We start from the raw sequence: 27,999 nt of genomic DNA on the forward strand, positions 1-27,999 counted from the left end.
ATGCCTGCTGATGTGAAAGAGGTAAGCGTCTTCTGGAATGGCTCTATTTTCTGTGTACCCTCCCTCTTTTTTCCTCTCATCATTTTTTTTTCTTCTGCAGAGGGCTCTTAGCCCTCAACAGCTTTGCATGTTGCCCTCATACTGAGCAAGAGACAGCAGACCTTCCCCAGTCTCCTTGTGTGCACAGGCGCATTCAGTCAACATCTCCATCAGGTGATGGTGTGTATGCCTCTGACGATGTGCATGCATGTAAATATGTGCACATGTGAGCACATCTCAAGCTCGGGGAGGGTGCTACTCAGTGAATGCATCACAAGAAGAGGTTTTGAGACACCATCCCCTTAGGAATATATGCTGCATACACTGTCACACTTACAGCTCACCATGGTGTGTCTGAGGGACATTCAATTTGACCATGCGGCATTTAACTCCTTGAGGAGCAGAGAGCATCTCACAAAATTAACCAAAGGAGCAGAGAATGGGGGGTAAATTGCAGATAGTAACTTTAAAAAAAGGATGAAATCTGTTTCCTTTAATATAATATTAATATCTAATAGTATATAATTTACAATACCTAATTTATAATACAGTTTTGCACACTCTTAGGCCTTAGATTGGATGTCAGAATGTGGTCAGAAGTTACTTTTATAGGTTACACTAGTGTAAGATAGTCTAATGCATGGTGGTTTTGCAGCAGTTTAAACGGGACACATGGAAACAGTAACTTCTGCAGACTGGCAGGAACAGGAGAAAACACTTCTGGTTCAACATCTTGGTGGTGCGGACGGATGAGCTGTGGCAGAGTGGTGACTAATACCTTTTGACTTCAGTGGCTTGACGTCATGTTTTATTATCTGTGGAACACTTACTGTTTCTCTTTAATAATTAGACAGAAAGAAGAGCTATTGCTACAAATTACATTGCCCTTATACATAAATTTGCAATTATTTTAGAATAAGGGACCCCAATTTTAAATCCCAGTCATTCATATGTTATCCTTACGTGTTCATATATTTATTTATTTAGATGTTTATTTGGGAAGGGACAATGTACATTAATCAACATTTGGAACAAATTTGAACATATCTGAGTTAGCTAAGAGGCTAGTTTCCATCGGCAGTCCTTTCGCCTGATGTTGTTAGGCATCCTAGGATAATAAAATTGTACAAATATATATATATATATATACACACAATATAGTTAATATACAATACAAGAACAACAAGAGCAAACAAACAAGAAAATATATACAGAATATACAACTAATGTAGAAAAAGATAATAAAGATAATAGAAAGTAATATATATATATATACACACACACACACACACACACACACATATATATATATATATATATATATATAAAAGCAGACACACAACACAGTTGATGTCCAATACAGTTAAACAACATGTTAAAGGTGTGTGCGAAATATCATCAATGTTGACATTGCTGGTTCTTAATAAGCAATTTCTTGATTTGTAACAAGTATCCAACGTCTTTTGTCTTTGGTGCCCTTGAGCTGGTAACTGTATGTGATCTCATTCATCATATGATCAGATTGTGAGTTTTCCAAAGAAACATTCTGCAACGTTTGGCCTTGACTGGAGAGTGATTTGAAACAAAAAGCAAATCGTTTCATTCTGTCTCCTGTATTACTGAGTCCAATGTCTTTCTACATTTGTAAGGTAAGGCTGAAGCAGCTGAGAGATTCAGTGTGAGAGTATTTGGTGTGCTTAACGGGGGAACGGAGAGGCTGTCAGAAGAGACCTGGACTCAGTGAGTGATACTGTAGTTACTTATTCAAACAGGATTTGGCTCACTATGCCCTCACCCTCCCTGAAGCAACAGCAAGACTGGAACAGCAACACTAGCCAATAGTATACAAGCTCCTATCCAACCTATCATCGCCCCTCAATCCCTTTATCAAGCTGCCTATGGAGGACAGTGGTGCCCCATGGCCTCTCCGTGGACAGACATTAATTTAACACCCCCAAACATTACTTCCAATCATCCTCCCACCAGAGGTGGTCAAGCCAGCATTCAACTCATTTGCATTTTCTCCCATGTGAACCTTTTTATCTAACACTATTTTTGCTGCATGGAGTAAAGGGCTCCCATCAGTGGTGCTGTGCTGGAAAATATGAGCTTTGAAGGAATCAACTTCTCTCGCTCTCTGAATTTATGGGGTTTTTTTTTTTGCAGTGAGCTATTCACTGCTAGCTCAGTCGTTGCATTGGAGTTTAACGGTCAATTGTTTTTGGCTCATGTTAGAGTTGATGCTGCTGCATCAGAACCAGAGGAACATCCACAAATTCAGCAACTAATTTTATTCTATTTAATGTGGTCAAAATAAGCCCCAGAGCTTTTAGCTTGTCATCTCATATAAGGTTATTACATGCATGTTGGGTGGACTGAGGCTTTAATTTGCTCATCAGTATAAAGGGGAATGTGTTTGTGTGTCCATGCACTGGGATTGATAGACCAAGGTATCGCCCTGCCTTCTGCCCAAAGTATGCCGGGATACACTCCTGCCCCACATAACTCTGAATAGGACTGAACAAGTTCAGATTGTTTAATACTGACAATATGTTCTCCAAAGATTTTAAAGCAATATTAGATTGCCTTGATCTAATGCAATATGTCAACTTTACAACACACACCAAGGGTCATCCATGACTTCGTTTGCTGTTCTGGCATCACACCATATAACACCACCTCTGCTGAACTACCCATTTTTTAACACATAAAGCTGTGTTATTCAACACCAACCCACTGCTCAGTAAATCAAGGGTGCACCGTACCGCATCATACCACAACATTAGATATGTTAATCTGGATGATCTCAGCAGCTTAATTACCTTGAACCCCATTCCTGCTCCCACCTTCTCACTCCCTGAGCTTATGGACTACTACAATAATATTTTACCCTCTGCATTTGATATTTTAGCCCCCTGAAAACACGGGTTTTCTCATTTGCCCATACTGCTCCCTGGTACACATCTCAATTACGTCAGCATAAAGTTATAGGTCGGCGCCTTGAGAGGCTTTGCACCAAGACTGAACTTGCTGTTCACAAACAAATGTATTCGGATCATATACTCCGTTACAAAATGCTCTTTCGACAGCTAAAATATCCCATTATGCAAATATCATCATCAGTACATTTGAAGAGACTACTGGAACTCTCTTCTCCATAGTTAAAAGGTGACTAAAGCCACATGAAACCAGTATGAACAGTAACCTTTCTAATGAACAATGTTCAGCTTTTCTGAAGTTTTTCAACTCCAAAATTAGTACCATTCATGAGCAGCTATCCTCTGCTAACATCATACAGACTTACCATCAGCAAGCACAATGAAACTGTCCCCATCCACTATCCTATGTGACTTAAGTCTTCCAACTGCAAATCACATTTCTGAACTTATTACTAAGTCTAGCACCGACACATATCACCTGGATCCAATTCCCACAACCCTAGTTAAAACATGCCTGACCTCTATCATCTCCCTGATAACCGCCATCATCAACTCCTATCTGTTCACTGGTACAGTTCCTCCTCCACTGAACGTTGCCATATTCAGACTAACTCTGAAATTCTACTGACCAAAAGAACTACTGGCATATTTACAATTTACTCTTAATCTCCAAAATCCTTGAGAGGGTAGTTGCATGTCAACTCCAGATCTACCTTGATAACAATAATCTGAACAATTCCAATCCGGCTTTCATCCTAAACATAGCAGAGAAACAGTCCTGGTTAAGATCACTAATTACCTCCTTTGTGCAGCTGACTCCAGTCTACTCTTTATCCTCATCCTCCTTGACCTCACCACAGTCTTTGATACTATATCTCATTAGCTTCTCATGGATCATCTGGCTAGCATTGGAGTTGGTGGGGGGGGGGGGAGAACTGTGTCAATGGTTTGCTTCCTACCTTACAGACAGGACACATTTTGTACAAATTCCTGAATTACCAGTCAGAAAGTTTGATAGTTCCTCATGGAGTTCCACAGGGATCAGTGTTGGGATCACTCATGTTTGCTATTTTCCTCCTCCCTCTTGGCAACAATCTCCTGTATTATGGCATCCATTTCCACTTCTATGCTGATGATACACAGCTTTATATGTCCACTAAACCCACTTCCACTCTCCCCTCTAGCACCCTCACTGCAGATATGGGTGACTAACAATTACCTGAAATCCAACAGTAGTAAAACAGAGCTACTCCTCATTGGCAATAAATCTACACTCTCAAAAACTAATATTTACTCACCCCCCATTGCTGGAGCCACCATACCTGTCTCAACCCAGGCTAAGAGCCTTGGTGTTATCCTAGATAATACTCTTTCCTTTTCTAGTAATATAAACATGTCATCTGGATTGCCTTTTTCCATCTGCGAATCATCTCCAGACAATGCCCTATTTTAACACAACACTCCACGGAAGTCTAAGTCAATGCTTTGGTCACATCACGCATTGACTACTACAATGCAACCCTGGTAGGCACCCCCAACAAACTTATTCACTCATCCAGAATTCTGCAGCACAGACTATTACATGTTTAAAGTCCAATGACCATGTCGCTCCCCTACTGATTCAATTAAACTGGCTTCCTGTGTCATAGAGGATTAATTTTAAAATGTTATTATTAACATTCAAAGCTCTTCATAATCTATCCTCTGCTTATCTCACAGACCTCCTACAGACTTACACCCCATCTTGCTCCCTGCAGTCTTCATCAGCAGGTCTACTGGCACTACCAGCCATTAACCTCAGCACAATGGGGTGCCAGGGCTTTCTCCTATGCTGCACCCAAACTCTGGAACTCCATTCCCAGCCACATCTGCTTACTGGACTCCATAACAGAATTCAAAACTGCTCTTAAAACCCATCTTTTTAAACTGGCATACTCACTTTAACAGCATTAACATCACCAAATTAATCATTTTTTTTAACTCCTGCTGATGTATGCTCTATTGCTTATTGTGTGTTTTATTGTTGATTGCACTAATGTTTTTACTGCTTTATTTTGCTGTGTTTGATGTGAGGTGACCTTGAGTGTCATGAAAGGTGCTTTTAAATAAAATGTGTATTATTATTATTTATTCTCGTGACCCTGAGTAGGATAAGCGGTTTGGATAATGGATGGATGGATACTTATTTATTAATATCAGGGGAGATAACACATATTTATGCTATGAATTCTACTGAGGAACTAATTTGGAGAGTTGGTTGATTTATTTAGATGACCTGATTTCTTTTACCAGTGTAAACCTTAACACAACAACAAAAGAGCATAACTCGACATGTGAAAAGCAGTGCTGAGTGATGGCATTGATCTCATTTTCATTAAACTATATTCTCTCAGAATGAACTGGTCGTGTGTGTGTGTGTGTGTGTGTGTGTGTTGGGGGGGTTGTGTGTGTTTGTGTTTGTATCTATCTGCTGCTAATCTCACATACTACTGGGCTTTTCAGCCTAATAATTTTTGTGCACAGTTATGATCAAGGCCCTCTTGTGGTTGCAGTTGAGTGCTAACTCCTCAGCTGTTCTTTCTCCTAAATCGGAGTGTTGGAGAAGGGGTGATAAGCCTGGCAGAGATCTGCAGTCTACTCATTTCTAGGTGAAGGTTGTGAGCTAATTTCTTCAAAACAAGTTAATCCAGAAAAGGTCAATCAACTTTTAGTTTCAAAGCTATTATTTATTATCACAGCAGCCCAAAGAAGCAGGAGCTGTAAAAACACTTAAATAAATGTGCACATTCAACCAACAATGAAAACCAGAATGAAACAAATAAAAACGACAACATTAATGAAACTGGATGAAGTCTTTGAACTCAAACAATGCATTTGGTCCTAGACGCATTTGTTTTGAATATTTAATAATTTGTTTTTTACTACTTTATTAATCCCAGTGGGGCAATTCCTCCTCTGCATTTAACCCATCCTAGCTGTGTAGCTAGGAGCAGTGGCAGCCACCGTGCAGCATCCAGTGACCAACTCCAGTTCTTTTCCCATTGCCTTGCTCAGGGGCACAGGCAGGAGTATTAACCCTAACGTGCATGTCTTTTTGATGGTGGGGGAAACTGGTGCACCCGGAGAAAACCCACCACAGACACGGGGAGAACATGCAAACTCCACACAGAGGATGACCTGGGATGACCCCCAAAGTTGGACAACCCTGGGGTTTGAACCCAGGACCTCCTTGCTGTGAGGTGACAGCGCTGACCACTGCGCCACTGTGCCGCCGACTTGTGGAACACGTTTCTTTGAAAATGAATAATGGCGCAAATTAGTAAATTTGCCACATGTTCCAGGACACCAGCTGGTCTGCTGATCAGACAGTTGGAATGGTTAAATCCTCAAACTCCTACCAAATACCCCATCTCCTTAAAACGACAATAACAGACGCTGTTTACGCCACATTTCTTTACACATTCTCCAATTTATCTGCAGAGAGCCCCTTTTTACATTCTTACAACGACGTCTGTGCAGTGGCGTGAAAAAGTAAAACAGAAGGGCATGTAAATATTGGTCTTAACAGGGAAAATGACATGTCGGCAAAATGGAAGCTGATTGATTATCAGTCAGGATCTGGTCACAGGGAGAGCTCTCCACAGTCAAGTGATTACACCAGATTAGCTCATTTTTAATTGAGAATATTAAGCACTCTGTTCTTTCCGTCTCCCTGAATAAGATGAATGGCGGGTTAGCACCGTGCCAAACACAGTTCCTTCTTTTACCCATTTTTCTCTTCCTTAACCCAGGCTGAATGGCAGACCATGTTGCAGATAATTCATGGCTCTCACTCACTTGTATATGTATCTGTGCATGCATGCCTGTGTGTGGATGATGTAGGAGCAAAACTCGGAGGGGCCGCAACCACTTCCCCTTGCCCGGGAGGGAAAGGAGTCAGCTTTGGATAACTCCTCTACAAATGAAGAACTGGACACACCAACCTCTAACATCTCCATGATGACCTCCACCAATGACAGTTACATGGAAACGGACACCCCACAGCAGACGGACACAGAGGTCCAGTTTTTTTTATTTTAGTCAGATTTGGTTCTTAGCCATCCCACTGTTTATAGTACTTCTTCTGAAGTATAGCTAGGAATTGTTTTTCTTTCTGGATGACGAACAAAGGCTAAACAAAGTTTAGGACTTACCATAAGTTAAGCATTTACCATATTGCATGTTTATTTTCAATCTTATTTGGTTGACCCACCCCTATAGAAAAATATAAAAGTGGGGTGTCCAGGTAGTGTAGCGGTCTATTCCGTTGCTTACCAACACGGGGATCGCTGGTTCGAATCCCCGTGTTACCTCCGGCTTGGTTGGGCGTCCCTACAGACACAATTGGCCGTGTCTGCGGGTGGGAAGCCGGATGTGGGTATGTGTCCTGGTCGCTGCACTAGCGCCTCCTCTGGTCGGTCGGGCCGCCTGTTGGGGGGGGGGGGGGTTAATGGGGGGAATAGCGTGATCCTCCCACGCGCTGCGTCCCCCTAGCGGCAGAGGGGGGTGGAGCAGCGACCGGGTGAGGCAATTGGCCAGATACAATTGGAGAGATAAAAAAAAGGGGGGGGTCCGAAAAAGATAATAATAATAATTTTTGAGGCTGAATTTCCTTGCCAGCACATCTGAACTATTATGTGTTAAATATAAAACATTCATTCCAGATAAGTTACTCTTCTAAAATGACGGGCCACAAAAGCTACTTTCAATTACACTGATTGGCTGACAGAGTATAAGTTACATGAAGCCCCTTTGGGTAATGAAGGCAAAGATTTTAATGGCATAGTCTTGGAATTAATCCTGAGTCTATTTGAGTCCTTAAAGATCTACATCATATTTATGTGCTTCTACAGCTTCCCTCCACGAAAGTGTTAAATTCAAAGTCAGCTTCTTAAACAAGGCTATTAGGTTTCCTGCCAGTTGCTCTACTTCTTAATAGCAGTTGGACTCTAGCTTGTTTTATCTGGGTCCAACCTAAACTCATTTTCAACAGGGGGGAACTCATTATTTAATGGCAGACTAGAGGAGGAATTCAATATTTACTGGTGGAGCACAAAGGCAGGGATGTGCTGGGAAACATACGCTGGAGGGAGAAGGGGTAAACATGTTTATTCTAGAGATCACTCTGTTCCATGTAAAACAAAACCCGGTGGTTCGTCTCTGCTGGTTAATAATGCAGTTTAGGGCGATATACATGAATGTGAGAGAAGAGATGTTGAAGTGAGGAGGAAAAAAAAGTTAGGATTTTAAAGACTGAAAGAGATTCTGACTTTCTATTTTGTGATGCGTTGGTCTATGAAGGACTCTAAAACTGTGGAACAGGAAGTTGAGCCGACTGAGAGTCAAGACACCTCAATGCCACAGCTTCACCTCGAGACGCCGGATACACCTGATGCACCTGATGTACCTCATACACCCGTACCAGTTGTTCAAGATAACCTTCCAGAGTACTCAACTCCTGCAACAAACAGTCCACTCGCTGAGTTTGTGATCTCTACCGCCCCCACCAGCAGCGCTGCTGTCACACTCTCTCGGTCTGGTGAGCCCCAGTCTGCCAACACACAGGGCCAAAACAGCCTCTTCAATCTGCCCGACAGTCTTAAAGGCCTTGGAGGGGACATATGTTTGGGGTATGGAAGTCTGTCTCGAGGTGCCATGCAAGGCTACTGGCCCTCCCGAGCCTTCCAGCAAGGGGCGCATTACACCTTACCCTTTCTCAGGGACAGCTATGGTCCCACAGGCCTCAGCAGCCAGCCAGAGGGTGAAGGAATTGGGGATCAGGGAGAAGACATCCAGGATATGAAGACCGACCGCTCAGCTGCAAGCTACCCAATGTTGGGGGGCATCCACCCGTTTCTGCCTATCGCCACCATGGAGCTCCTCCGAGAGCCTTCCAGAGTCAGGTATAAGCATTTGAAAGTTGTGGAAAAGACTTGTGTTATTGCTCACAGCATGACATTTTCTTATCTCCTCGAAGCAACAGTATGATTATAAAATGAAGCTTTTTTATTGATTCAGATACAACCATGTGTTTCCTATCAAAGTAATTTTTCACTGTTGCGTACAGGCAGGGTAAAGTGACTTTCTTTCAATTTGTGTCACTGAAATATTAACAAGTTCTCTGATAGTGAGTTTACCTCTAACAGAGGCTAATGCTCTCCACTGGAGCGCCCACTGGTTTCAGACGTATGCATGTGGCTGACTGCCTGAGGCATACTTCTGCACAGGAAGGGTCAGTGCTCACAACCGAAACCCCCATTCACCACAACAACCGTGCTTGGTATATATTTTAAGTTGCTTAATTTGTTTTATTAATTTATCGCACAGTGAAAAAAGAAAAGAATACAGAGGTAAAATACAGCAATGACCCACAATGAAGACACATAAAAATGAGGAAATTTGAAAATTTGGAAAAAAATTTGGAAAATTCAGGCAACCCCCCCCCCAAAAAAACATGGAAAAACACAACAATGGCAACAGAACTGGGTAACAAATCAGAACAATAGGATATCAACGACTAATGCAAAGTGCAATTAATTTATAGCATGTCCTTGATAAAGAAAATAAAATCCTAGGGCGTCCGGGTAGCGTAGCGGTCTATTCTGTTGCCTACCAACACGGGGATCTCCGGTTCGAATCCCTATCCCTGTGTTACCTCCGGCTTGGTCGGGCGCCCCTACAGACACAATTGGCCGTGTGTGCGGGTGGGGAGCCGGATGTCGGTATGTGTCCTGGTCGCTGCAGTGGTCGGTCAGGGCACCTGTTCAAAGAGGGGGGGGAAACTGGGAGGAATAGCGTGATCCTCCCACGCGCTACGTCCCCCAGGCGAAACTCCTCACTGTCAGGCATAGGCGTTTCTAGCCCATTTTTGGGGGTGCTGCAGCACCCCTAAATTGAACCAAAGCACCCCTAAAATTGAAGAGATTTTTTATTTTTTATTTTTTACTGTATGTCCATATTTAATAAGCTGAAGAAATGTCAAAACCATATCCAGTATATGGTTTAAACGTAATATTTTAACAACATAAATACAGCACCCCCCCATGCTTCGAAAATGATTTGATCCACCCCCCCAAATGTATCTTGCCTGGCCGGCCAGCACTCTGGGTGCTCAGCACCCCTAAAGCTCTGATCCTAGAATCGCCCCTGCTGAGTGTCAGGTGAAGAGAAGCGGCTGGCGACTCCACGTGTATCGGAGGAGGCATGTGGTAGTCTGCAGCCCTCCCCGGATCGGCAGAGGGTGTAGAGCGGAGACCGTGACGGCTCGGAATAGTGGGGTAATAGACCGGGTACAATTGGGGAGAAAAAGGGGGACCCCCCCAAAATAAAAATAAATAAAAATCAAAAAATAAAGTCCTAGAGAAAACACACTACTGGAAAGTCAGAGTCAGTATTTTGAAGAAGAAAAAATCCATTCAGATGCCCATTGTTATTCAGCTAATCCACCCGTTCAAATAAAACGCTATTAGCAGTCTTGTGATGATTATACACTTCATAGCTGCACATTACCCCCATTAACACGTCTATCACTTTCCTTGAGTGATGGCGAGGAGCAGCTGGGACAGATAGACAGCAGTTAAGGAGCAGGCGGTATCAATCAGGGGTGGCAGTTGCCCTCAAAGTCAATAAATAAGGAGGTTTCACTTGTTATTGCCTGCCAAAAGCTCTTCCCCAAGCACATATAGGGTGACAGAGTTCTCCAGGTATATATCAGCCAGTTTGTAATAGAGTAAAACATTGAGTAGCTCAACCTCTTACACCGAGACATTTCTTTTTACCCACTAAATCATAGTAAATTATAGCACTACCTCTGTAAAATGACACAAATGCTATAAGTACACACACACACATACACACACACACACACACAACACACACACACTCTTGTCTCTGTTTTTCAGAGGTGGCTATGAAGATGCGATCATGCCCCAGCTGGATGGGACCCTGAACCCTTTCTTCCAGACCATGTCCCGCGCCCAGACCCTACAGTTGCCCCACAAACGTAACAGCCTGGTCACCCTGGACAGCATGCGCAGAGACCCTCGTTGGAGAGACCCCAATCTGCATGAGGTGATCTCTATGCTCAGCCACCCAATGGACCCCGTCAAATCTAATGCTGCTGCATATTTGCAGCACCTCTGTTATGAGAACGACCGCATCAAGCAGGATGTACGGCAGCTGAAGGGGGTCCCCATATTGGTGGAGTTACTGGACCATCCCAAACCTGAAGTGCACCGCAAGGCCTGCGGTGCCTTGCGCAACATATCCTACGGTAAAGATCACAACAACAAAGTGGCCATCAGGAATTGCGATGGCATTCCCGCCTTAGTCAGACTGCTGAGGAAGTCCAGCAGCATGGAAGTCAAAGAGCTAGTTACAGGTATGACGAATCAAGTCGTACATATAATGTCCATGCTTTGTAACATGTTTTAGCAATGTTTCTGGTATTAGTTTAATGTTTATTCTGGTCACAAGGAGGCGCTCTAGGTTAAAGTGTCGTATATGTGAGACGTTCTTGGTTCACGTTGAGCCCGGAAGTAGCGGTGTGAGAGAGGCGCGTTAGTATGCCGCGGCTAGCAGATACGCTAGCGGATGTACCGTTGTCGTCATGCAAATGTTCCACTAAAGATTCCAGGACGCAGCTTCATGGTATTTGAGTTAGTATTTCCAAACTTTACGGTATAGAGTCTTCCTAGCTCCACGATGTGATACACAATTATTTAGTAACAACGTTTCTTTTGATATACAAAACATCCCAAAAATCACACAACATGCATCAACCATCAGCAGACTGACAGGACAATACAGGATAACAGAAAACAGATCAAGGGCGTCCGGGTAGCGTGGTGGTCTATTCCGTTGCCTACCAACAAGGGGATCGCCCGTTCGAATGCACGAGTTACCTCCGGCTTGGTCGGGCGTCCCTATACAGACACAAGTGGCCGTGTCTGTGGGTGGGAAGCCGGGTGTGGGTATGTCCTGCGCCTCCTAGCGCCTCCTCTGGTCGGTCGGAGCGCCTGTTCGGGGAGGGGGGGATAGCGTGAGCCTCCCACGCGTTAAGCCCCCCTGGTGAAATTCCTCACTGTCAGCTGAAAAGAAGCGGCTGGTGACTCCACATGTATCGGAGGAGGCATGTGGTAGTCTGCAGCCCTCCCCGGATCGCCAGAGGGGGTGGTGCTCGGGAGAGTGGGGAGAAAGGGGGGGCGGGGACAAAGGAAACACACCAAAACACACCAAAAACAGTTACAAAACACATGTATAAACAGTTTATACAACAGGACAGTACAGTAAAATACAAAATGAAGCACAGTACAACAGAAGTTGAAGTTCAACTTTATTGTCATGTGTAGAATACAGTGAAAGTGTTGTGCTCTGGCCCTCTGCCTTAACACAAAGTACACATGGACAAAGGACACACCATCCCAAAAATATATAGTACACAGTACATGATAACACAACAATGTAAGGTGCATATGGGTGCAGTAGCTGTTCAGCAACCTGATTGTCTGTGATAAACTATTGCTGAGACGGGTGGTGTGTGACTTGATGCTCCAGTAACAAACAGATAGATTTGGATTCAGTATGTCATTATGTAAACATATTTACATGATGAGGGTATCAAACAGGATGTACATAATATGATAGACACAACATTTGGGTTACATTGCACAGATTGTAGTTGTGATTGTAAAGCCCTCTGAGACTTAATTGTGATTTAGGGCTAAAAAAGGTCGGACTTGACTTTACATGATGGGACAAGATGGACAAAATCACATTAACAGGGTTGTTGAGACAAGACACTACACACTGTAACTTGTTGTTGGTTTTTGCGTGGTTGTGAGTCTCTAGTATTCGGGAGAAATTGTGGAAATAAGCTAGTATTTATTGACAACTTTATATTATTCTCTATAAAGGGACCCTGTGGAACCTCTCGTCATATGAGCCACTGAAAATGACAGTAATCAACCATGGGCTGCAGACGCTTACAGATGAAGTCATCATACCTCATTCAGGCTGGAGGAGGGAGCCTCCTGATAACCCTGCAGCGCACGATGCTGAGTGGACCATTGTCTTTAAGAACACCTCTGGCTGTCTGAGGTACCACCACCTGTTTCCAGTGTTAAAGCTGCTACCAAGAGGGTAGCGGTCTGGGTAGCGTGGCGGTCTATTCCGTTGCCTACCAACACGGGGATCACCGGTTCAAATCCCCATGTTACCCCCTGCTTGGTCGGGCGTCCCTACTGACACAATTGGCCGTGTCTGCGTGCGGGAAGCCGGATGTGGGTATATGTCTTGGTCGCTGCACTAGCGCCTCCTCTGGTCAGTTGGGGTGCCTGTTCAGGGGGGAGGGGGAACTGGGGGGGGGGGGTAGCGTGATCCTCCCACATGCTACATCCCCCTGGTGAAACTCCTCACTGTAAGATGAAAAGCAGCGGCCGGCGACTCCACATGTATCGGAGGAGGCATGTGGTAGTCTGCAGCCCTCCCCGGATCGGCAGAGGGGGTGGAGCAGCGGCCGAGATGGCTCGGAAGAGTGGGGTAATTGGCCAGATACAATTGAGGAGAAAAAGGGGGGAAAAAATCCCCCCTCCCAAAAGATGACTTGTTCACAGACTAATACACTTTGCTAACCAAAGCTTTTTCAACAGGAATGTCAGTTCAGATGGGGCAGAAGCTCGGCAGAGGCTGAGGGAATGCGAGGGATTGGTGGATGCTCTCCTTCATGCCCTTCATTCTGCTGTTGTTAACAAAGAGATGGACAACAAGGTGACGGAGGCATTACACTGTGAGAATTAATCAGTGTCAAAAATAAACCGAGACTTTAACAGATGCTTTAAACAAGAGTTTAGTTGTAATAATAAATCTGGGGATTTTAATCACCAAGTAAGAAAACAACACAGTTGCAGCCACTAGTGTGTGGTTTTAACAGTGGCCTACATTTAGCGGAAAAAAACTGCTTAGTTCTGTGCAACTGGAAAATTCGGTTCACTTTTTTCAGAGCATTACACCTACTTTACTGTGTCTCAGCAGTGACTTTCCAAATGTTACGAATTTTAGACACAAAAGTGAGGATGAGATGTCATCTTACTTGGCTACAAAAACTACAGAAAAAAGAACAATCCTGAATCCGTGCCAGATTAAAACAAAATTTGGGGATGTTTACAAAGTAAATTTTCTGGTTATCAAACATTTACACCTTCCAGGTTACTAAACTTTGGTAGGTATAACTCTTCCATCATAAAGTAATGAGAGAGAGAGAATTAAAATATTACAGTGTGTATATCCTGTGCTTTGTCAGTTGTGTGATTACTGTAATATGAAAAATGTGTCTCACAGGGAGTCTTGGTGGTTCAGCCAGTTAAGTACATACAATTTAGGCTCAGTTCTGACTGCAGTGACCCTGGTTAAAATCAGCCCTGCACCCTTAGCTGTGTGTCTTCATCTATTCTCTTCACCTATGTGTCCTGTCTAAGATTAAAATAATAATAATAATAATAATAATAATAATTAAAAGAAACATGTGCCACACTATGCTGCTCCCGTATACAGGGGAAGGAGAAACCCAATTCCCACAGTCTCAATTCACTGTTCTGATTCGACTGAGAAGCACAGCAGGCAATGTCAGTCGTGCTAACATTTACAGTTTATTTATTGGTTAATATGTTTTGTGGACTTAAACATTTGTAAAGAGAAGAAGGAAAAGAAGACAAAAAGCACCACGGCAAGGGAAAAAACCCGAACAGGGAGCACCCTGTGCAGTGGAGATTGAACCAAAAATGACTAAAGTGGGGGCGTCCTTGGATTCAGGTCCGGACTCTGATTGGGCCTTTCCAAAACATTGCTCTTCTTTTGGTGAAGGTATTCCTTTGTTGATTTGGATGTATGCTTTGAGTCATTATGTTGAAAGGTGAAATTCTTCTTCATCTTCAGTAGCAGATACCTGAAGCCTTTGAGCCAAAATCGACTGGTATTTGGAGTATCCATGATTCTCTCCATCTTGACTAAAGCCCTTGTTCCAGCTGAAGAAAAACAGCCCCAAAGCATGAGGCTACCACCACCATGCTTCACTATGGGTGCTGTGTCGTTTTTATGCCTAAGATCTCTTTTGGAATAATGGCTAAAAAGTTCAACCTTGGTCTCATCAGACCATAACACATTGTTAACTGTTAAGTGACTTCATCAGTCTTAGCTGACTACAGGTCTCCTCAACCTTATAAACAGCACCGCTGCATAACCATTAACTAGAGTTACAATGCACATGTGTACTATTCACAGAGGACTGGGGAATAGTTTCAATCACAGCATTGTAAGATGGCAACGGATGTGCTCTTAGCTCTTAGTCCCCCCCCCCCCCCCCTCAATTCAGGGATGCTCATTTCCTCTTCACATGGCCTCTTTGACTCCCACATTCCTCCCTATCAAGGATCTGCACTACCTCATCCTTGAAAGAGTGACCACTGGCCTGTTGGTGGGTGTAGACTGCAGAGTCCTGGCCTGATGAGGTAGCTCTTTTGTGCTGTACCATCCTCTTCATCAGCGTCTGTTTAGTTTCACCAATGTACAAGTCATGGCAGTCCTCTCAGCACTTAACAGCGAACACTATATTGCTCAGTTTGTGCCAGGGGACCCGATCCTTGGGATGAACCAATTTCTGGCGCAGCGTGTTTTTGGGTTTGAAAGCAACTAAGACGTGGTGTTTGGAAAATATGCATCTCAATGTTCTGACACTCCCGCCACATACAGAATCACAACTGGTTTATGCTTAGACAGCTGTTGTCCTTCTCCTCTCTCCGATGAGGTGGTGCACTGTTTGGGCATCTTCCTGGCTTTAATAAACACCCAGGTAGGATAACCACACTTACCTGTTTAATGTGGGATTTTTCTCCTACCCCAGTCATTGTGTCGGTGGGAACGTATTTAGCTCGGTGGCACAACATCCTGATGACTCCTAGTTTGTGCTGCAGTGGATGATGAGAGTCAGACTTTAAGTACTGATCAGTATATGTTGATTTATGGTACACATCAACTTTCAAATGTCTCCCATCACCAATTGCAATTTCACAGTCTAAGAAGGCCAACCTGGCATTTTTTACATCCTCCCTGGTGAACTTGATGTGGTTGTGCACAGACTTAATGTGGTCGGTAAAATGTGGTACATCCTGTGATATAATTTTAATCCAGGTGTCGTCCATAAATCTGAACCAATGGCTAGGTGGTGTCCCTGGATAGGACATCAGAGTCCGCTTTTCCACTTCCTTCATATACAAGTTGGCAACTATAGGTGAAACTGGGGAATCTGTAGCGCACTCATGTTTCTGCCTGTAGTACTGCCCCCTGTATGTGAAGTATGTGGACTGAAGACACAGCTTCAGGAGCAGACACACTTGGTCAGTGTTAAGGGTGGTCCTATTGCTAGGGGTGGGGTCATCCTGTAATTTCATAGCACAATCCTCATTGAATCGTACTCGTGGTCATTTTAATTCCAATTAATGGTCATGGCAATTTGCATATGAAACCAATCTCCGTTTTTGGTTGTTATGCAGCTGTACTGTTTATAAGGTTGGGGATACCTGCAGTCAGATGAGACTGACAGTCACTTAGATGAGTGATGAAATGTTTCTCCCACTAAACTTTGTGCCCAAATGAGCTGATTCTACTTTCTGGGAGTTTCTTACCTGGATTATTGAGCATGAATCTACTCACTGAATACTTGCCTCTAATATTTCTCCTTACTTTGCTTTTAGTAAATCTATGAAAAAAAAGTAGACTCACTAGTGGACAAACACAAGTTTGTCCCATCTATTGTGGCGGAAAGTGTAATTCAAAAAAGTTTTCTAAGCGCTCCATCAAGTGTCTGCATCTGTCTAATTTAAATGTAATGTATTTTCACCCTTTCAGTCTGTGGAGAACTGTGTCTGCATTCTGCGAAACCTCTCATATCACGTTCACAAGGAGGTCCCAGGAGCAGAGCGATTTCAGGAGCCCCATGCCTACCATTTGTCCAGGCCGGGGGGCCATCAGAAGAAGAGGAATGAGGTAGACTGTTCTGGAGGAAAAAGAGTCAAAGGTAGGGAGGCCACGATAACAGTGATGACACTCAAGTGGTATTGATGATAACACTTGAGTGATAATTGGTGAGCAATTGAAGTAGAGTAGCCTGGATCCTGGACAATATTTAGTCTCTACTGTCTCTGGCATGCCATTTCCCAGGTACACCATTGCCCACATGTCACTTAGTAGACTAAAATCCAACCCTGGACTATTGTGGATTGAAAAATTAAAAACATCTTTTGAATTACATAGTGCAATTTCTACTCAAGCTCACAAGACAAAATGTTGAGTACCTTTTATAATTTTATATATAATTCTCGGATAAGAATCTCGGATTTTACAATTTTAACACAGAAAGACCAAACCCACCAAATATTAACCATATACCTCCATTATGTGTGTAAGAAAACTCAATAAAACTAATTTTATACTTACTATTTTAAACTCTATTTTCTATTTTTATGTTGTTCAAAATTCTAATTTTAATCAGTTTTCAAAAGCATTTGTTTCCCATTCTGCATAGCAGACCTGATGGCACATGTCATGCTACAATAGTACTGCAAAACATGTAAGGAAACCCTTTGTTTTATAGAAAGCGTTTTGATAATCTGTTGAGGTCTTGCCTTGGTCTCAAACATGATTCTCACGTTTCTAAAAATGGCTGTGCCCCTTAAAGGTAGAACGAGTAGGATTTGTCGGTTGCGGTTTGTAAGCACAACATTTCTGTCACTCTGAAAAGAGAAACAGTTCTTTACAATTCGTGCACAGAACGCACAGGATTTGGGAATGTTTGCAATCACAGCATCCTCTGTGAATAGTACACATGGCCACTGAAAGTCCAGGTCAGTCCAGGTCAGTCCAGGTCAGTCGGATTGCACTTGATTCAACTCCTTTGGATGGCCACTGAAACTCTATTTAATGGTCACACCCGTATTTGCATATGAAACTGGTCGTTAGTTTTGGTCGTTATGCTACAGTATTGTTTATAAGGGTGGGGACACCTGCAGTCAGTTGAGACTGAAGAGGTCACTTAGATGAGTGATGACACGTATCTGTCAATAAACAACGTATCCACATGAACTGATTCAACCTTCTTTGATTTTCTTACCTGGCTTGTTGAGCATGCATCAAAACATGCAGGAGCACATGCTTAAACAGCAGCCATCCACGCTCATGTGATTTCTGCTTTGCCGACAAAACAGTTTTTGATTTTGTGTTTACCACTGTTTCCCCTGTCACCACTTTTCATCAGAGGAATGGTTCAGTCCAGGTCAGTCGGATTGTTTTTGAAAAATTTTCCCAAAAATATTGTTGTATTATTGACACTGCATTGAATATGTTTGTGTGTGTGTGCATGCATGTGCGTGTGAGTTTGTGTGTGTGTGTGTGTGTGTGTGTGTGTGTGTGTGTGTGTGTGTGTGTGTGTGTGTGTGTGTGTGTGTGTGTGTGTATGCACGTACCCACTTGCTTTGATGTATTTGTACAGGCTGGAAAAATGGATTTATGGACAGGAAATATGGCACACTAGATTTACCAAAACGTGCCGAACCAATGAAAGGTAATCACTGTATCTATTTTTTATCTTATAAAACAATGCAAAGGGCATGTTTACCTTGACCTAACGATGGCTGATAGAGAATATGCTCTGTGATAAATACATATACAGCTGAAGTACTCTGAGGTATTAATACCTATTATCAGTGTCATGGTATATTTGTGAATTCTAGGGTAGTCCTGATTAGTACCCAAAAGGAACCTTTTCTTGCATGATGCATAATTTTTGGGAGCGGAGAGAATGAATTTAAATGCAAAGCAGCAGACCAGTGTGTGTCTCATGAGGACAGCTGCTTTAGAGGAGAAAAAAGGCTCTCCATGTCAAAGACCAACACCAGTTTATTCCTGCACCAACAAGACCAGTGACAATTGCTTTCGATAATTTGAGATGACACATAGCATATATCCACGTCAATAGATATGACACTGTAGCAAATTCAGGGGGCAGCCGGGAACCACTGCAGCCGGGACGCGAACCTGGGTTTCCCGCATCACGGGCAACTACGGACCCTTTAGTCAACTGGTTAGCCAACAGGCTACCAAGTCTACACATCTGTGGTCGTTAAACTACCACCCTTCTTTGGGAAAAGCTTCCTAAAAAAGGGAGGTAGTGGGGTCGGACCATTTAGTCGACTGGTTAATGTAGTCACCTGGGCTGTGGGAGACCCAGGTTCATGTCTGGGCTGTGGTGGTTCCCAGCCGCCCCCTAAATTTGCTAAAATACTATGAAAGGTACAGCAGTACCTATCTAAAAAACACGTTAGGATCCCAGGGCAGGGTTTTATTGCATCCAACTTGTCCAGTTTTTCTGTTTCAGAAGCCCAGGATATAAAACCCTTTAGAGGAACAGAAGTCCTGAGTGGTGGTTTTATTTAGTACAGCCGTCTAGCTATGGTTTTCTAAAAAGCTCATTCAAAACTACAAGCAATTAGCAAACTGCAAAATCTAAATCAGGAAGTTCATAGTGTAGCCGAGCCAAATTTCTTATTTCATTCTATTTCTTTATTTTCCCTGAAATATATATTTTTTAATTGTTGTGAATGTCCCCGTAATTAGCTCCTACGTTTAAACAGGCTCCACCCTAGCGGTTTTCAATGCATACCTTTTGTTACCGGGGGGCGCTGTTCTGCTGTGACACCTCTGAGCCTAGCTTCAGTGAGCACGTATGCTCGGAGCTGTATGGCAAGATGCAGTGGACAAGCAAATATGTCACTGCTGGGCGTGGTGGTCTATTCCATTGCCTACCAACACAGGGATCACCGGTTCGAATCCCCGTGTTACCTTCGGCTTGGTCAGGCGTCCCAATTGGCCATGTCTGCGGGTGGGAAGCTAGATGTGGGTATGTGTCCTGGTCTCTCCACTAGGGCCTCTTCTGGTCGGTCGGAGCGCCTGTTCAGGGGGGAGGGGGAACTGGGGGGAATAGCGTGATCCTCCCACGCACTATGTCCCCCCGGTGAAACTCCTCACTATCAGGTGAAAAGAAGCGGCTGGTGACTCCACATGTATATTGGAGGAGGCATGTGGTAGTTTGCAGCCATCCCCGGATCAGCAGAGGGGGTGGAGCAGAGATCGGGACGGCTCAGAAGGGTGAGGTAATTGGCCGAATGCATTGGGGAGGGAAAAAAAGCGGGGTTTCAGATATGTGATTGATGCCCTTGTTTTTGTCTTTTTCTTGTGAAGAAAAATAAACCCCACAGATCTCCAACTTCAGTGTGTGTGTGTGTGTGTGTGTGTGTGTGTGCATGTCACTCAACAACACAACGCAGAGACTGAAAGCAGTTGTTAGCCAGTTACAGTAGCGCAAATTTTTCTTCCCCTTGAACAGATGATAATGCGTATTCACTGGACAAATATATGAATATGATTTGCTTTGCTATGCCCCCCCCCCGAACACACACACATATTTCTCTGCCTGTCTCTTCAAAGGGCTGGAGCTGTTGTATCAGCCAGAGGTGGTGAGGCTTTACCTCGCTCTTCTCACTCGCAGTCAGAACCACAACACCCTGGAGGCTGCAGCAGGGGCTTTACAGAACCTCGCCGCAGGACAGTGGGCTGTGAGTGGAGGCCAGTGAGGGTGCGATCTAACAGCTGCTGGAGTATTGTTCTGTGTGTGTATGTGTATGTGTGTGTGTGTGTGTGTGCATATGTGCATATGTGTGATTGTGTTTGTGTTTGTCCACATAGTTTATATGAAATGCATCTTTGCTTGGGGGTTTTATTGGTGGAGGCTGATCTGGAGATGGATGATTATTATTGGTTGCATACATGCTGTCATACAGTTGTGAACTGTGTTCCAAAGACCAGTCTTGCATGAATGTGTGTCCCTGAGATTTTGCTCTCGTGTTCGTGTCCACAGTGGTCCAGCTACATCCGGGTCACAGTGAGAAAGGAGAAAGGACTCCCTATTTTGGTGGAGCTGTTGCGTTCAGATACTGATAAAGTAGTGCGAGCTGTGGCTATTGCTCTTCGCAACCTGGCCATTGATCGGCGGAACAAAGATTTGATAGGTAATAAATACCCTGTGACTGTAACACACACACACACACACACACACACACACACACACACACACACACACACACACACACACACACACACACACACACACACACACACACACACACACACACAGGCTTTACAAAGCTCTTTGTCTGTCATTACAGGGAGCTACGCCATGAGGGACCTTGTCAGTAATCTGCCATGTGGCCAACAGCACCCAGCAAAAAATCTAGAGGGTGATACAGTTGTGTCCATTTTGAACACGATTCATGAGATCATCATCGACAGCCCAGAGAACGCCCGTGCTCTCATACAGGGTCACACTGTACAAAAATTGGTCGCCATCAACAAGACAAGGTGCGTGTGTGTTAACACTTTCAGCTAAAGTGTTAACCCCGTCTTTCCACATCAGAAAATTCACATCTAAATCAACACATACTACACAATGCAAAATTGGTTGAGTACGATTTCTGATAATTCAATTTTATTTCACAGCCGAAAATGAGATGGTAAACTGGAAAAATTGAAAAATTTTAAGGTTGTTAAATATATTTATTACAATGATTTAATAATGATAATGATTTTATTTATATAGCACTTTTCTAAAACAATGTTACAAAGTGCTTCACAAAAAAAACAAAAAACAAAACAAACAAGGCAAAAATAAGAGTAAGACCAAAATAAGTAAGAGTAAAAATAAAAAAGTACAAATAAAAACAAATATCAGCCATTTGTAAAAGCGTTCAACAAAAAAGTTTTAAGATGAGGTTAAAAAGAAGCTAGAGATTTGGTTTGTCTTAGTTCAACAGGACGACAGTTTCATAGTATGGGGTCTCTAACAGCAAAAGCCCGATCACCCTTTGTAACAAACTGAGACCTAGTAATAACCAGCAGGGCTCCAACTGCAGATCTTAATGGTCGATGGGGCATATACCAGGTCAGTAAATCAGAAATGTACAGTCTTGAAACTGAGCAGTAAAATTTTAAAATCAATTCGAAATATAACAGGGAGCCAGTGTAGGGAGGCAAGCCCAGGAGTGATATCGTCATGCTTCCTTGTCCCAGTAATGAGCCGAGCAGTGGCTTTTTGCACCAACTACAGGCAGTGGAGGGAACCTGTGCTGATCCCAGAATAAAGTGCATTACAACAGTCAAGCCGAGAATAGATAAAAGCATGTACAACATTTTACAGATCGGCAATTGAAAAAAATGACATAATTTTGGAGATTAGCTTGAGCTGGAAAAAGCATGACTGAACAACATGTTTGATTTGATTATCAAAACTGAGGTTGCATTGAATATTACCCCAATATTGCTAGCAGGCTGCTTAAGACTACCTGACAGACCATCAAGATTAGTCACAAAAGGGCTGATGGAATTTTGGGACCGAACAGAATGACCTCTGGCGTATCATCATTAAATTTGAGACAAATATTGGACATCCAGGATTTAATATCAGAGAGGCAAGTTGTGAGATTTGCTCGGGCACTAGGATCTGGGTGTTTTAGTGGCATGTATAATGGAGTGTCATCAGCATAAAAATGGTAGAGCACATCATGATTTTGAATGACCTGGCCAAGGGGCAGCATGTATATACAAAAGAGAAGGGGGCCAAGAAATGCGCCTTGAGAGAAACCACAAATCAACTGAGCCACCGAGGAGGTAGAGTTACCCAGAACAACAGAAAAAGTTCTTCTGGTGAAGTAAGAGTGTAAGAAGTTAAGAGGCAAGCCCTTGATGCCAATCTAAGTCTCTAAGCGATATAAGAGGATTTTGTGATTGACTGTGTCAAAGGCAGCACTTAAGTCTAAAAGAACTAAAATCAAACAGTCCCCTCTGTCTGCAGGCAGAAGAAGGTCATTAGTGACCTTAACTAGAGCTGTCTTGGTACTATGAAGTGCTCTAAAACGAGACTGGAAAATATGAAAAACAGTATTAATGTTCATAAAAGAAAGCAACTGAGAGTAAATTGTTCTCTCCAGAACCTGAGATAGAAAAGACAATTTGAAGATTTCCCTGTAGTTACTTAGGGACAAGGGCTCTAAATTCGGTCTCTTCAACAATGGGTGAACAATGGCATGCTTACAACTGTCTGGAAAAGAACCACAGGCCAGAAAATTATTAAGAATTTGCAAAATAACGGGGCTGATAGTAGAAAATACCTCCTTGAACAGCTTAGTTGGAATGATGTCTAGGATGCAGGAGGAGGAGTTCATATTGGAGACGGTACTCTCCAACACTGAAATTGTACTTTGTTGAAACTGGGTGAAAGAGACAGAATTAACATGGGGAATGGAACGAATGCAAGAGCTTGGCTGGATTTGGGACCTGATATTGTCCTTGTTGTGTACAAAACGAGTGAGTCATTTTTCGGACAATTTATCAGGTTCAAAAAGAGAAGTGGAGGGACCATTAATAACCGACTCAATTACCATATGCAAGGCTGGATCAGTACCCCCAGGGGCCCTTGGGCACTGAAGCCCCCCACCTCAAACACACACACACACACACCACACCCACCTCACACCACCTACCGTAGCCATTAAACCCCACCTTAATTATTTTGAGCTTCCAGTCGAGCAGGCATGTGAAATCCACCAAACCATAATCACACCAGTCCAGCGGAGCAGGTATTATCTGTCTATCATTCAATCATTTCATATTCAATTTAGAACCCAAAATCAGAAAACCAGTAATGACCTGTTTTTCATTGCTTTGATTTTGTTCTGAAGTTAATAATAGAACATGAGAAAATGGGATATTTGTTAAGGTATGCCTATGCAGTTCAACTGACCAAGTAGTGCCATTTCACTCACAAATCAGAAGACAAAAAAACAAAACAAAAGAAAAACCAACCCAAAAACCAAATACTAAAAACAAAAAACAAAACAATGGATTAAATCATCCCAAGGCAGTGTATGGATATGACAATATTTGTCTTCTCTGAAAACGATCTAAGCAGACAGCACCCAGTTATTACTGATACATAATAAAATGACTGATGAGAAATAGGCTTACAACAATGTCATCCTAAGGTAATCACACAGCACAGCTCAATGCAGGTTTCAAAACAAGGCTCACTCTATTCCGTTGCCTATCAACATGGGGATCACCGGTTCAAATCTGCATGTTACGTCCGGCTTGGTTGGGTGTCCCTACAGACACAATTGGTCGCTGCACTAGCGCCTCCTCTGGTTGGTTGGGATGCCTGTTTGGAATAGCGTGATCCTCCCATCTGCTACATCCCCCTGGTGAAACTCCTCACTGTCAGGTGAAAAGAAGTGGCTGGCGACTCCACATGTACCAGAGGAGCATGTGGTAGTCTGCAGCCCTCCTCGGATTGGCAGAGGGGGTGGAGCAGTGACCGGGATGGCTCGGAAGAGTGGGGTAATTGGCCAGATACAATTGGGGAGAAAAGGGGGGGGGGGCAAAACAAAACAAGGCTCACACAGAACTGCAAAAGCCAACAATGAACTTGTCAAGTCAAACAAAAATGGTGATTTACAGGATTGTAGCTTTACAGCCAACTCTCATGATTATTTATCGTTTAGTCAAGAGGAAAGTATTGCTTCAAAGCTAAATATTATCAATCTAACTATTGCCAATCCTATATTTTATGTATTTGTTGTTACCAGCCAGTCTACACGCGAGAACAAGGCCGCCTCTCATGTGCTTCAGACAATATGGTCCTACAAGGACCTGAGAACCAGTCTTAACAAAGCTGGCTGGAACAAAAGCCACTTCAAGGTATTTGTCACTGTATTCACTGACCACCAAACAGTCAAAATAAATAATGCTTACACAAAAAAAATATTCAATAAGATCCATGAATATTTGAATGCATGTAATTTTTGTCCGGGTTTTATATTTCACATGAAGACTGACAATGTATTGCATTGACTTGCACACTGGGTGGCAGATTGTATTCAAATAAGGCATAACCGCATACAGTAATTCAGCACCCAACGTACAAAATCTAATCACCTAAACCACCTCTAGTAGTGTGCAGAGATATATTTTGCCACATTAACAGAAGAGTGCACGTGTCTCTAATCCATGCTGCAGAAACTATATAAACATGGGTAAACTTTCTTACAATGGCATCCAGGAAGCACATTTTGGTGGCACAGTGGCACAGTGGTTAGCACTGTCGCCTCACAGCAAGAAGGTGCTGGGTTCAAACCCCGGGGTTGTCCAACCTTGGCGGTCATCCCAGGTCATCCTCTGTGTGGAGTGTGCATGTTCACCGGGTGCAAAGACATGCATGTTAGGGTTAATACTCCTGTCCCTGACCAAGGCAATGGGAAAAGAACTGGAGTTGGTCCGCGGGCGCAGCACGAAGGCAGCAGCCCACTGCTCCTAGCTACACAGATCACAGCAAGGATGGGTTAATTTACAGTAACTGAATTTCCCCAACGTGACTAATAAAGGAAACTTAATTCAATTAATTAAATCAAACCGGTATAGAAAGCTTAATAGTAACCTAACTGCCAAAGTAGATTGTTAAGGTACTCTCAGATGAGGAATATCAACACAACCCAGATACAAATTTTGTGTTAATCCCGGGTGAAGAAGGACACCAATGGCTCCAAGATTACAGTTGTTGTTCCTTGTCAAATCAAAAATTGAGTATAAGTTGTGTTCATCTTCCCAAATTCCTCTTTAATGTGGTTTTAGAAGTATAAGAGCTACATTAGCACATAACATTCTGATTTCCATATAATCACATATACTCTTTACTGTCTCACAGACAACAACAAGTACAGCGTCATCTAAAAAATCCAAGACTGGAAAGCAAGGCAATGATGACATCACGTTGCCTCTCATGGAGAAAAACCAAGGTGAGCAAATTATTTCAAAACCTACTTGAAAAGGGCATCTTGAAATCCATGACCAAATAAGAAATGTGTTCATGGCCTTATAGTAGAGCCAGCATAATATAAACAGTTATTTTTGTTATGTAGGGACAACATAAGGGGCCTCATGCAAGAACCGTCCACACATACAGAGCTAGACATTAGACTCAAGTGAATGGCCCAGAAATACAGTATAGTGTATGACTCAAAGATACATCCCAGGATGCACTGGGACACATTATCAGTGATGTTTCCTGAGGTCCTTGGGTGTTTTGGGTCTTTCATCGTTATACACCCTCACTCAGGCAACCCAGCCAGGGTTGATCAGGCCCTGGCTTGTGTCCCAGTGGCTTTGGCCCACAGATCACTCCTTCTGATCTAAAGCCATCTGGAGGATCTCTCTGCAGCCTGCATGGAAGACTTGATGGCTTTCCTTTTTGCAGCCCCAGTGATGCCAAGTAGAGTGCAGAGCTTGCGCAGTGAGCAGCCAGCAAAGCCTCTACACCCCACTTCAGTGGGCTCACAGTGTCACTTCCAGCCTCTCCTCCGGCACTAATCCACCGTTCCTGGTACTTGGACAGCTTCCACTCATTTGCCCCCTTCATCTGGTCCTCCCGGGAACTGTCAGCTCGATACGGAGCACCTGTTTTGAAGAGGCTGATGATAGCACTATGACTGGCCTCAACGAAGTTGTCATAACGTGGTCCGGGACCAGCTGCTGATCTGGGCTGTTACTGAGGCTGCTCACCAGGCCTAACAAAGGCAATGTTCCTCTGTCCTCGGGCTTGCTTGTTGTTGGCCATGGCTTTGGAGATGGCTTCTGAAACTGTCTTCAGCGCTTGGTCATGTTGCCAGTGGTGACAGCCCCCCCCCCCCCAGGGCTGATGGGCAGATGCTGAGGATGTGCTCGAGTGAACCTTTTTCAGGGCACAGAGGACATGTAAAATAGTGTATGCAAGTATGTAAAAATCTATTTTTTTCCTTTCTCTCTCACAGATGGGTACTCAACCTTGGAGCAGGGTGAGAGAGCAGTAGACGGTAAAAGACCCATAATGGAGAGAGACCCTCTCCAGGTAATCTTTTACTTGGATGCAACGACTCTTGAACAAGGTTTCTCCATGTCAGGGTTGAGTATAAAATGAAGCAATCTGTGGCTTACTCACCTGTGACCTCTGAAACGGGTTTCACGAGGTTATAAGATTACAGCCCACTCAAATTATAACTGACTTCAAGTACATTTTCCAGGGCAACGTTTTGACATACAGCGGAGTCTGGGTAGCGTAGCGGTCTATTCCATTGCCTACCAACACGGGGATCACCAGTTCGAATCCCCCTGTTACCTCTGGCTTGGCCGGGCATCCCTACAGACACAATTGGCCGTGTCTGTGGGTGGGAAGCCGGATGTGTGTATGTGTCCTGGTCACTGCACTAGCGCCTCCTCTGGTCGGACAGGGCGCCTGTTCGAGGTTGAGGGAGAACTGGGGGAAATAGCTTGATCCTCCTGTGCTATGCCCCCTGGCGAAACTCCTCACTGTCAGGTGAAAAGAAGCGGCTGGCGACTCCACATGTATCGGAGGGGGCATGTGGTAGTCTGCAGCCCTCCCCGGATCATCAGAGGGCGTGGAGCAGCGACCGGGATGGCTTGGAATAGTGGGGTAATTGGCCAAGTACAATTGGAGAGAAAAAGGGGGGAAAATTCCAAAATAATAAAGAAAAAGTTTTGACATATTGAAGTAACTGCTCATTATGTATTTGGTGTCAGTAAAGGAGTTTTTCTAAAGGATGCCCACTGTTTACATATTTGTTGCTTCAGACTATTGCTGAGAGAAAACACTTCATCAGAGCTGGAAGACCTGCTGTGGGCTTGGTGGACAGCAAACCGCCACCACTAGACTCCTGGGTCTGAAAGTGACAGCAGGGTCAAACCCAAACGATGCCTGGAGATATTACTTCATTCTGGTGTAACACAGACTCGTGCCAAATAATCATTCTTGTACAGATTAAGGTAACTTAGAAACCTC

The 27,999-nt window shown here is 43.6% G+C and overlaps 1 protein-coding gene across 1 annotated transcript; it reads left to right on the forward strand.

The window, feature by feature from the left end:
• arvcfa (ARVCF delta catenin family member a) lies at positions 1–27,884 on the forward strand. The gene is made up of 16 exons (XM_056290771.1): positions 1–21; positions 6,861–7,037; positions 8,319–8,920; positions 10,919–11,397; positions 12,932–13,115; positions 13,667–13,784; positions 16,917–17,085; positions 18,322–18,339; positions 18,556–18,627; positions 20,550–20,677; positions 20,980–21,130; positions 21,287–21,479; positions 24,758–24,869; positions 25,873–25,963; positions 26,975–27,051; positions 27,792–27,884. The coding sequence occupies exons 1-16, from the start codon at positions 1–3 to the stop codon at positions 27,882–27,884; spliced, it is 2,685 nt and encodes an 894-aa protein (XP_056146746.1).
• The last annotated feature ends 115 nt before the right edge of the window (positions 27,885–27,999 follow it).

This window comes from Lampris incognitus, chromosome 12 (assembly GCF_029633865.1).
Source record: "Lampris incognitus isolate fLamInc1 chromosome 12, fLamInc1.hap2, whole genome shotgun sequence".
NCBI lineage: Eukaryota > Metazoa > Chordata > Actinopteri > Lampriformes > Lampridae > Lampris > Lampris incognitus.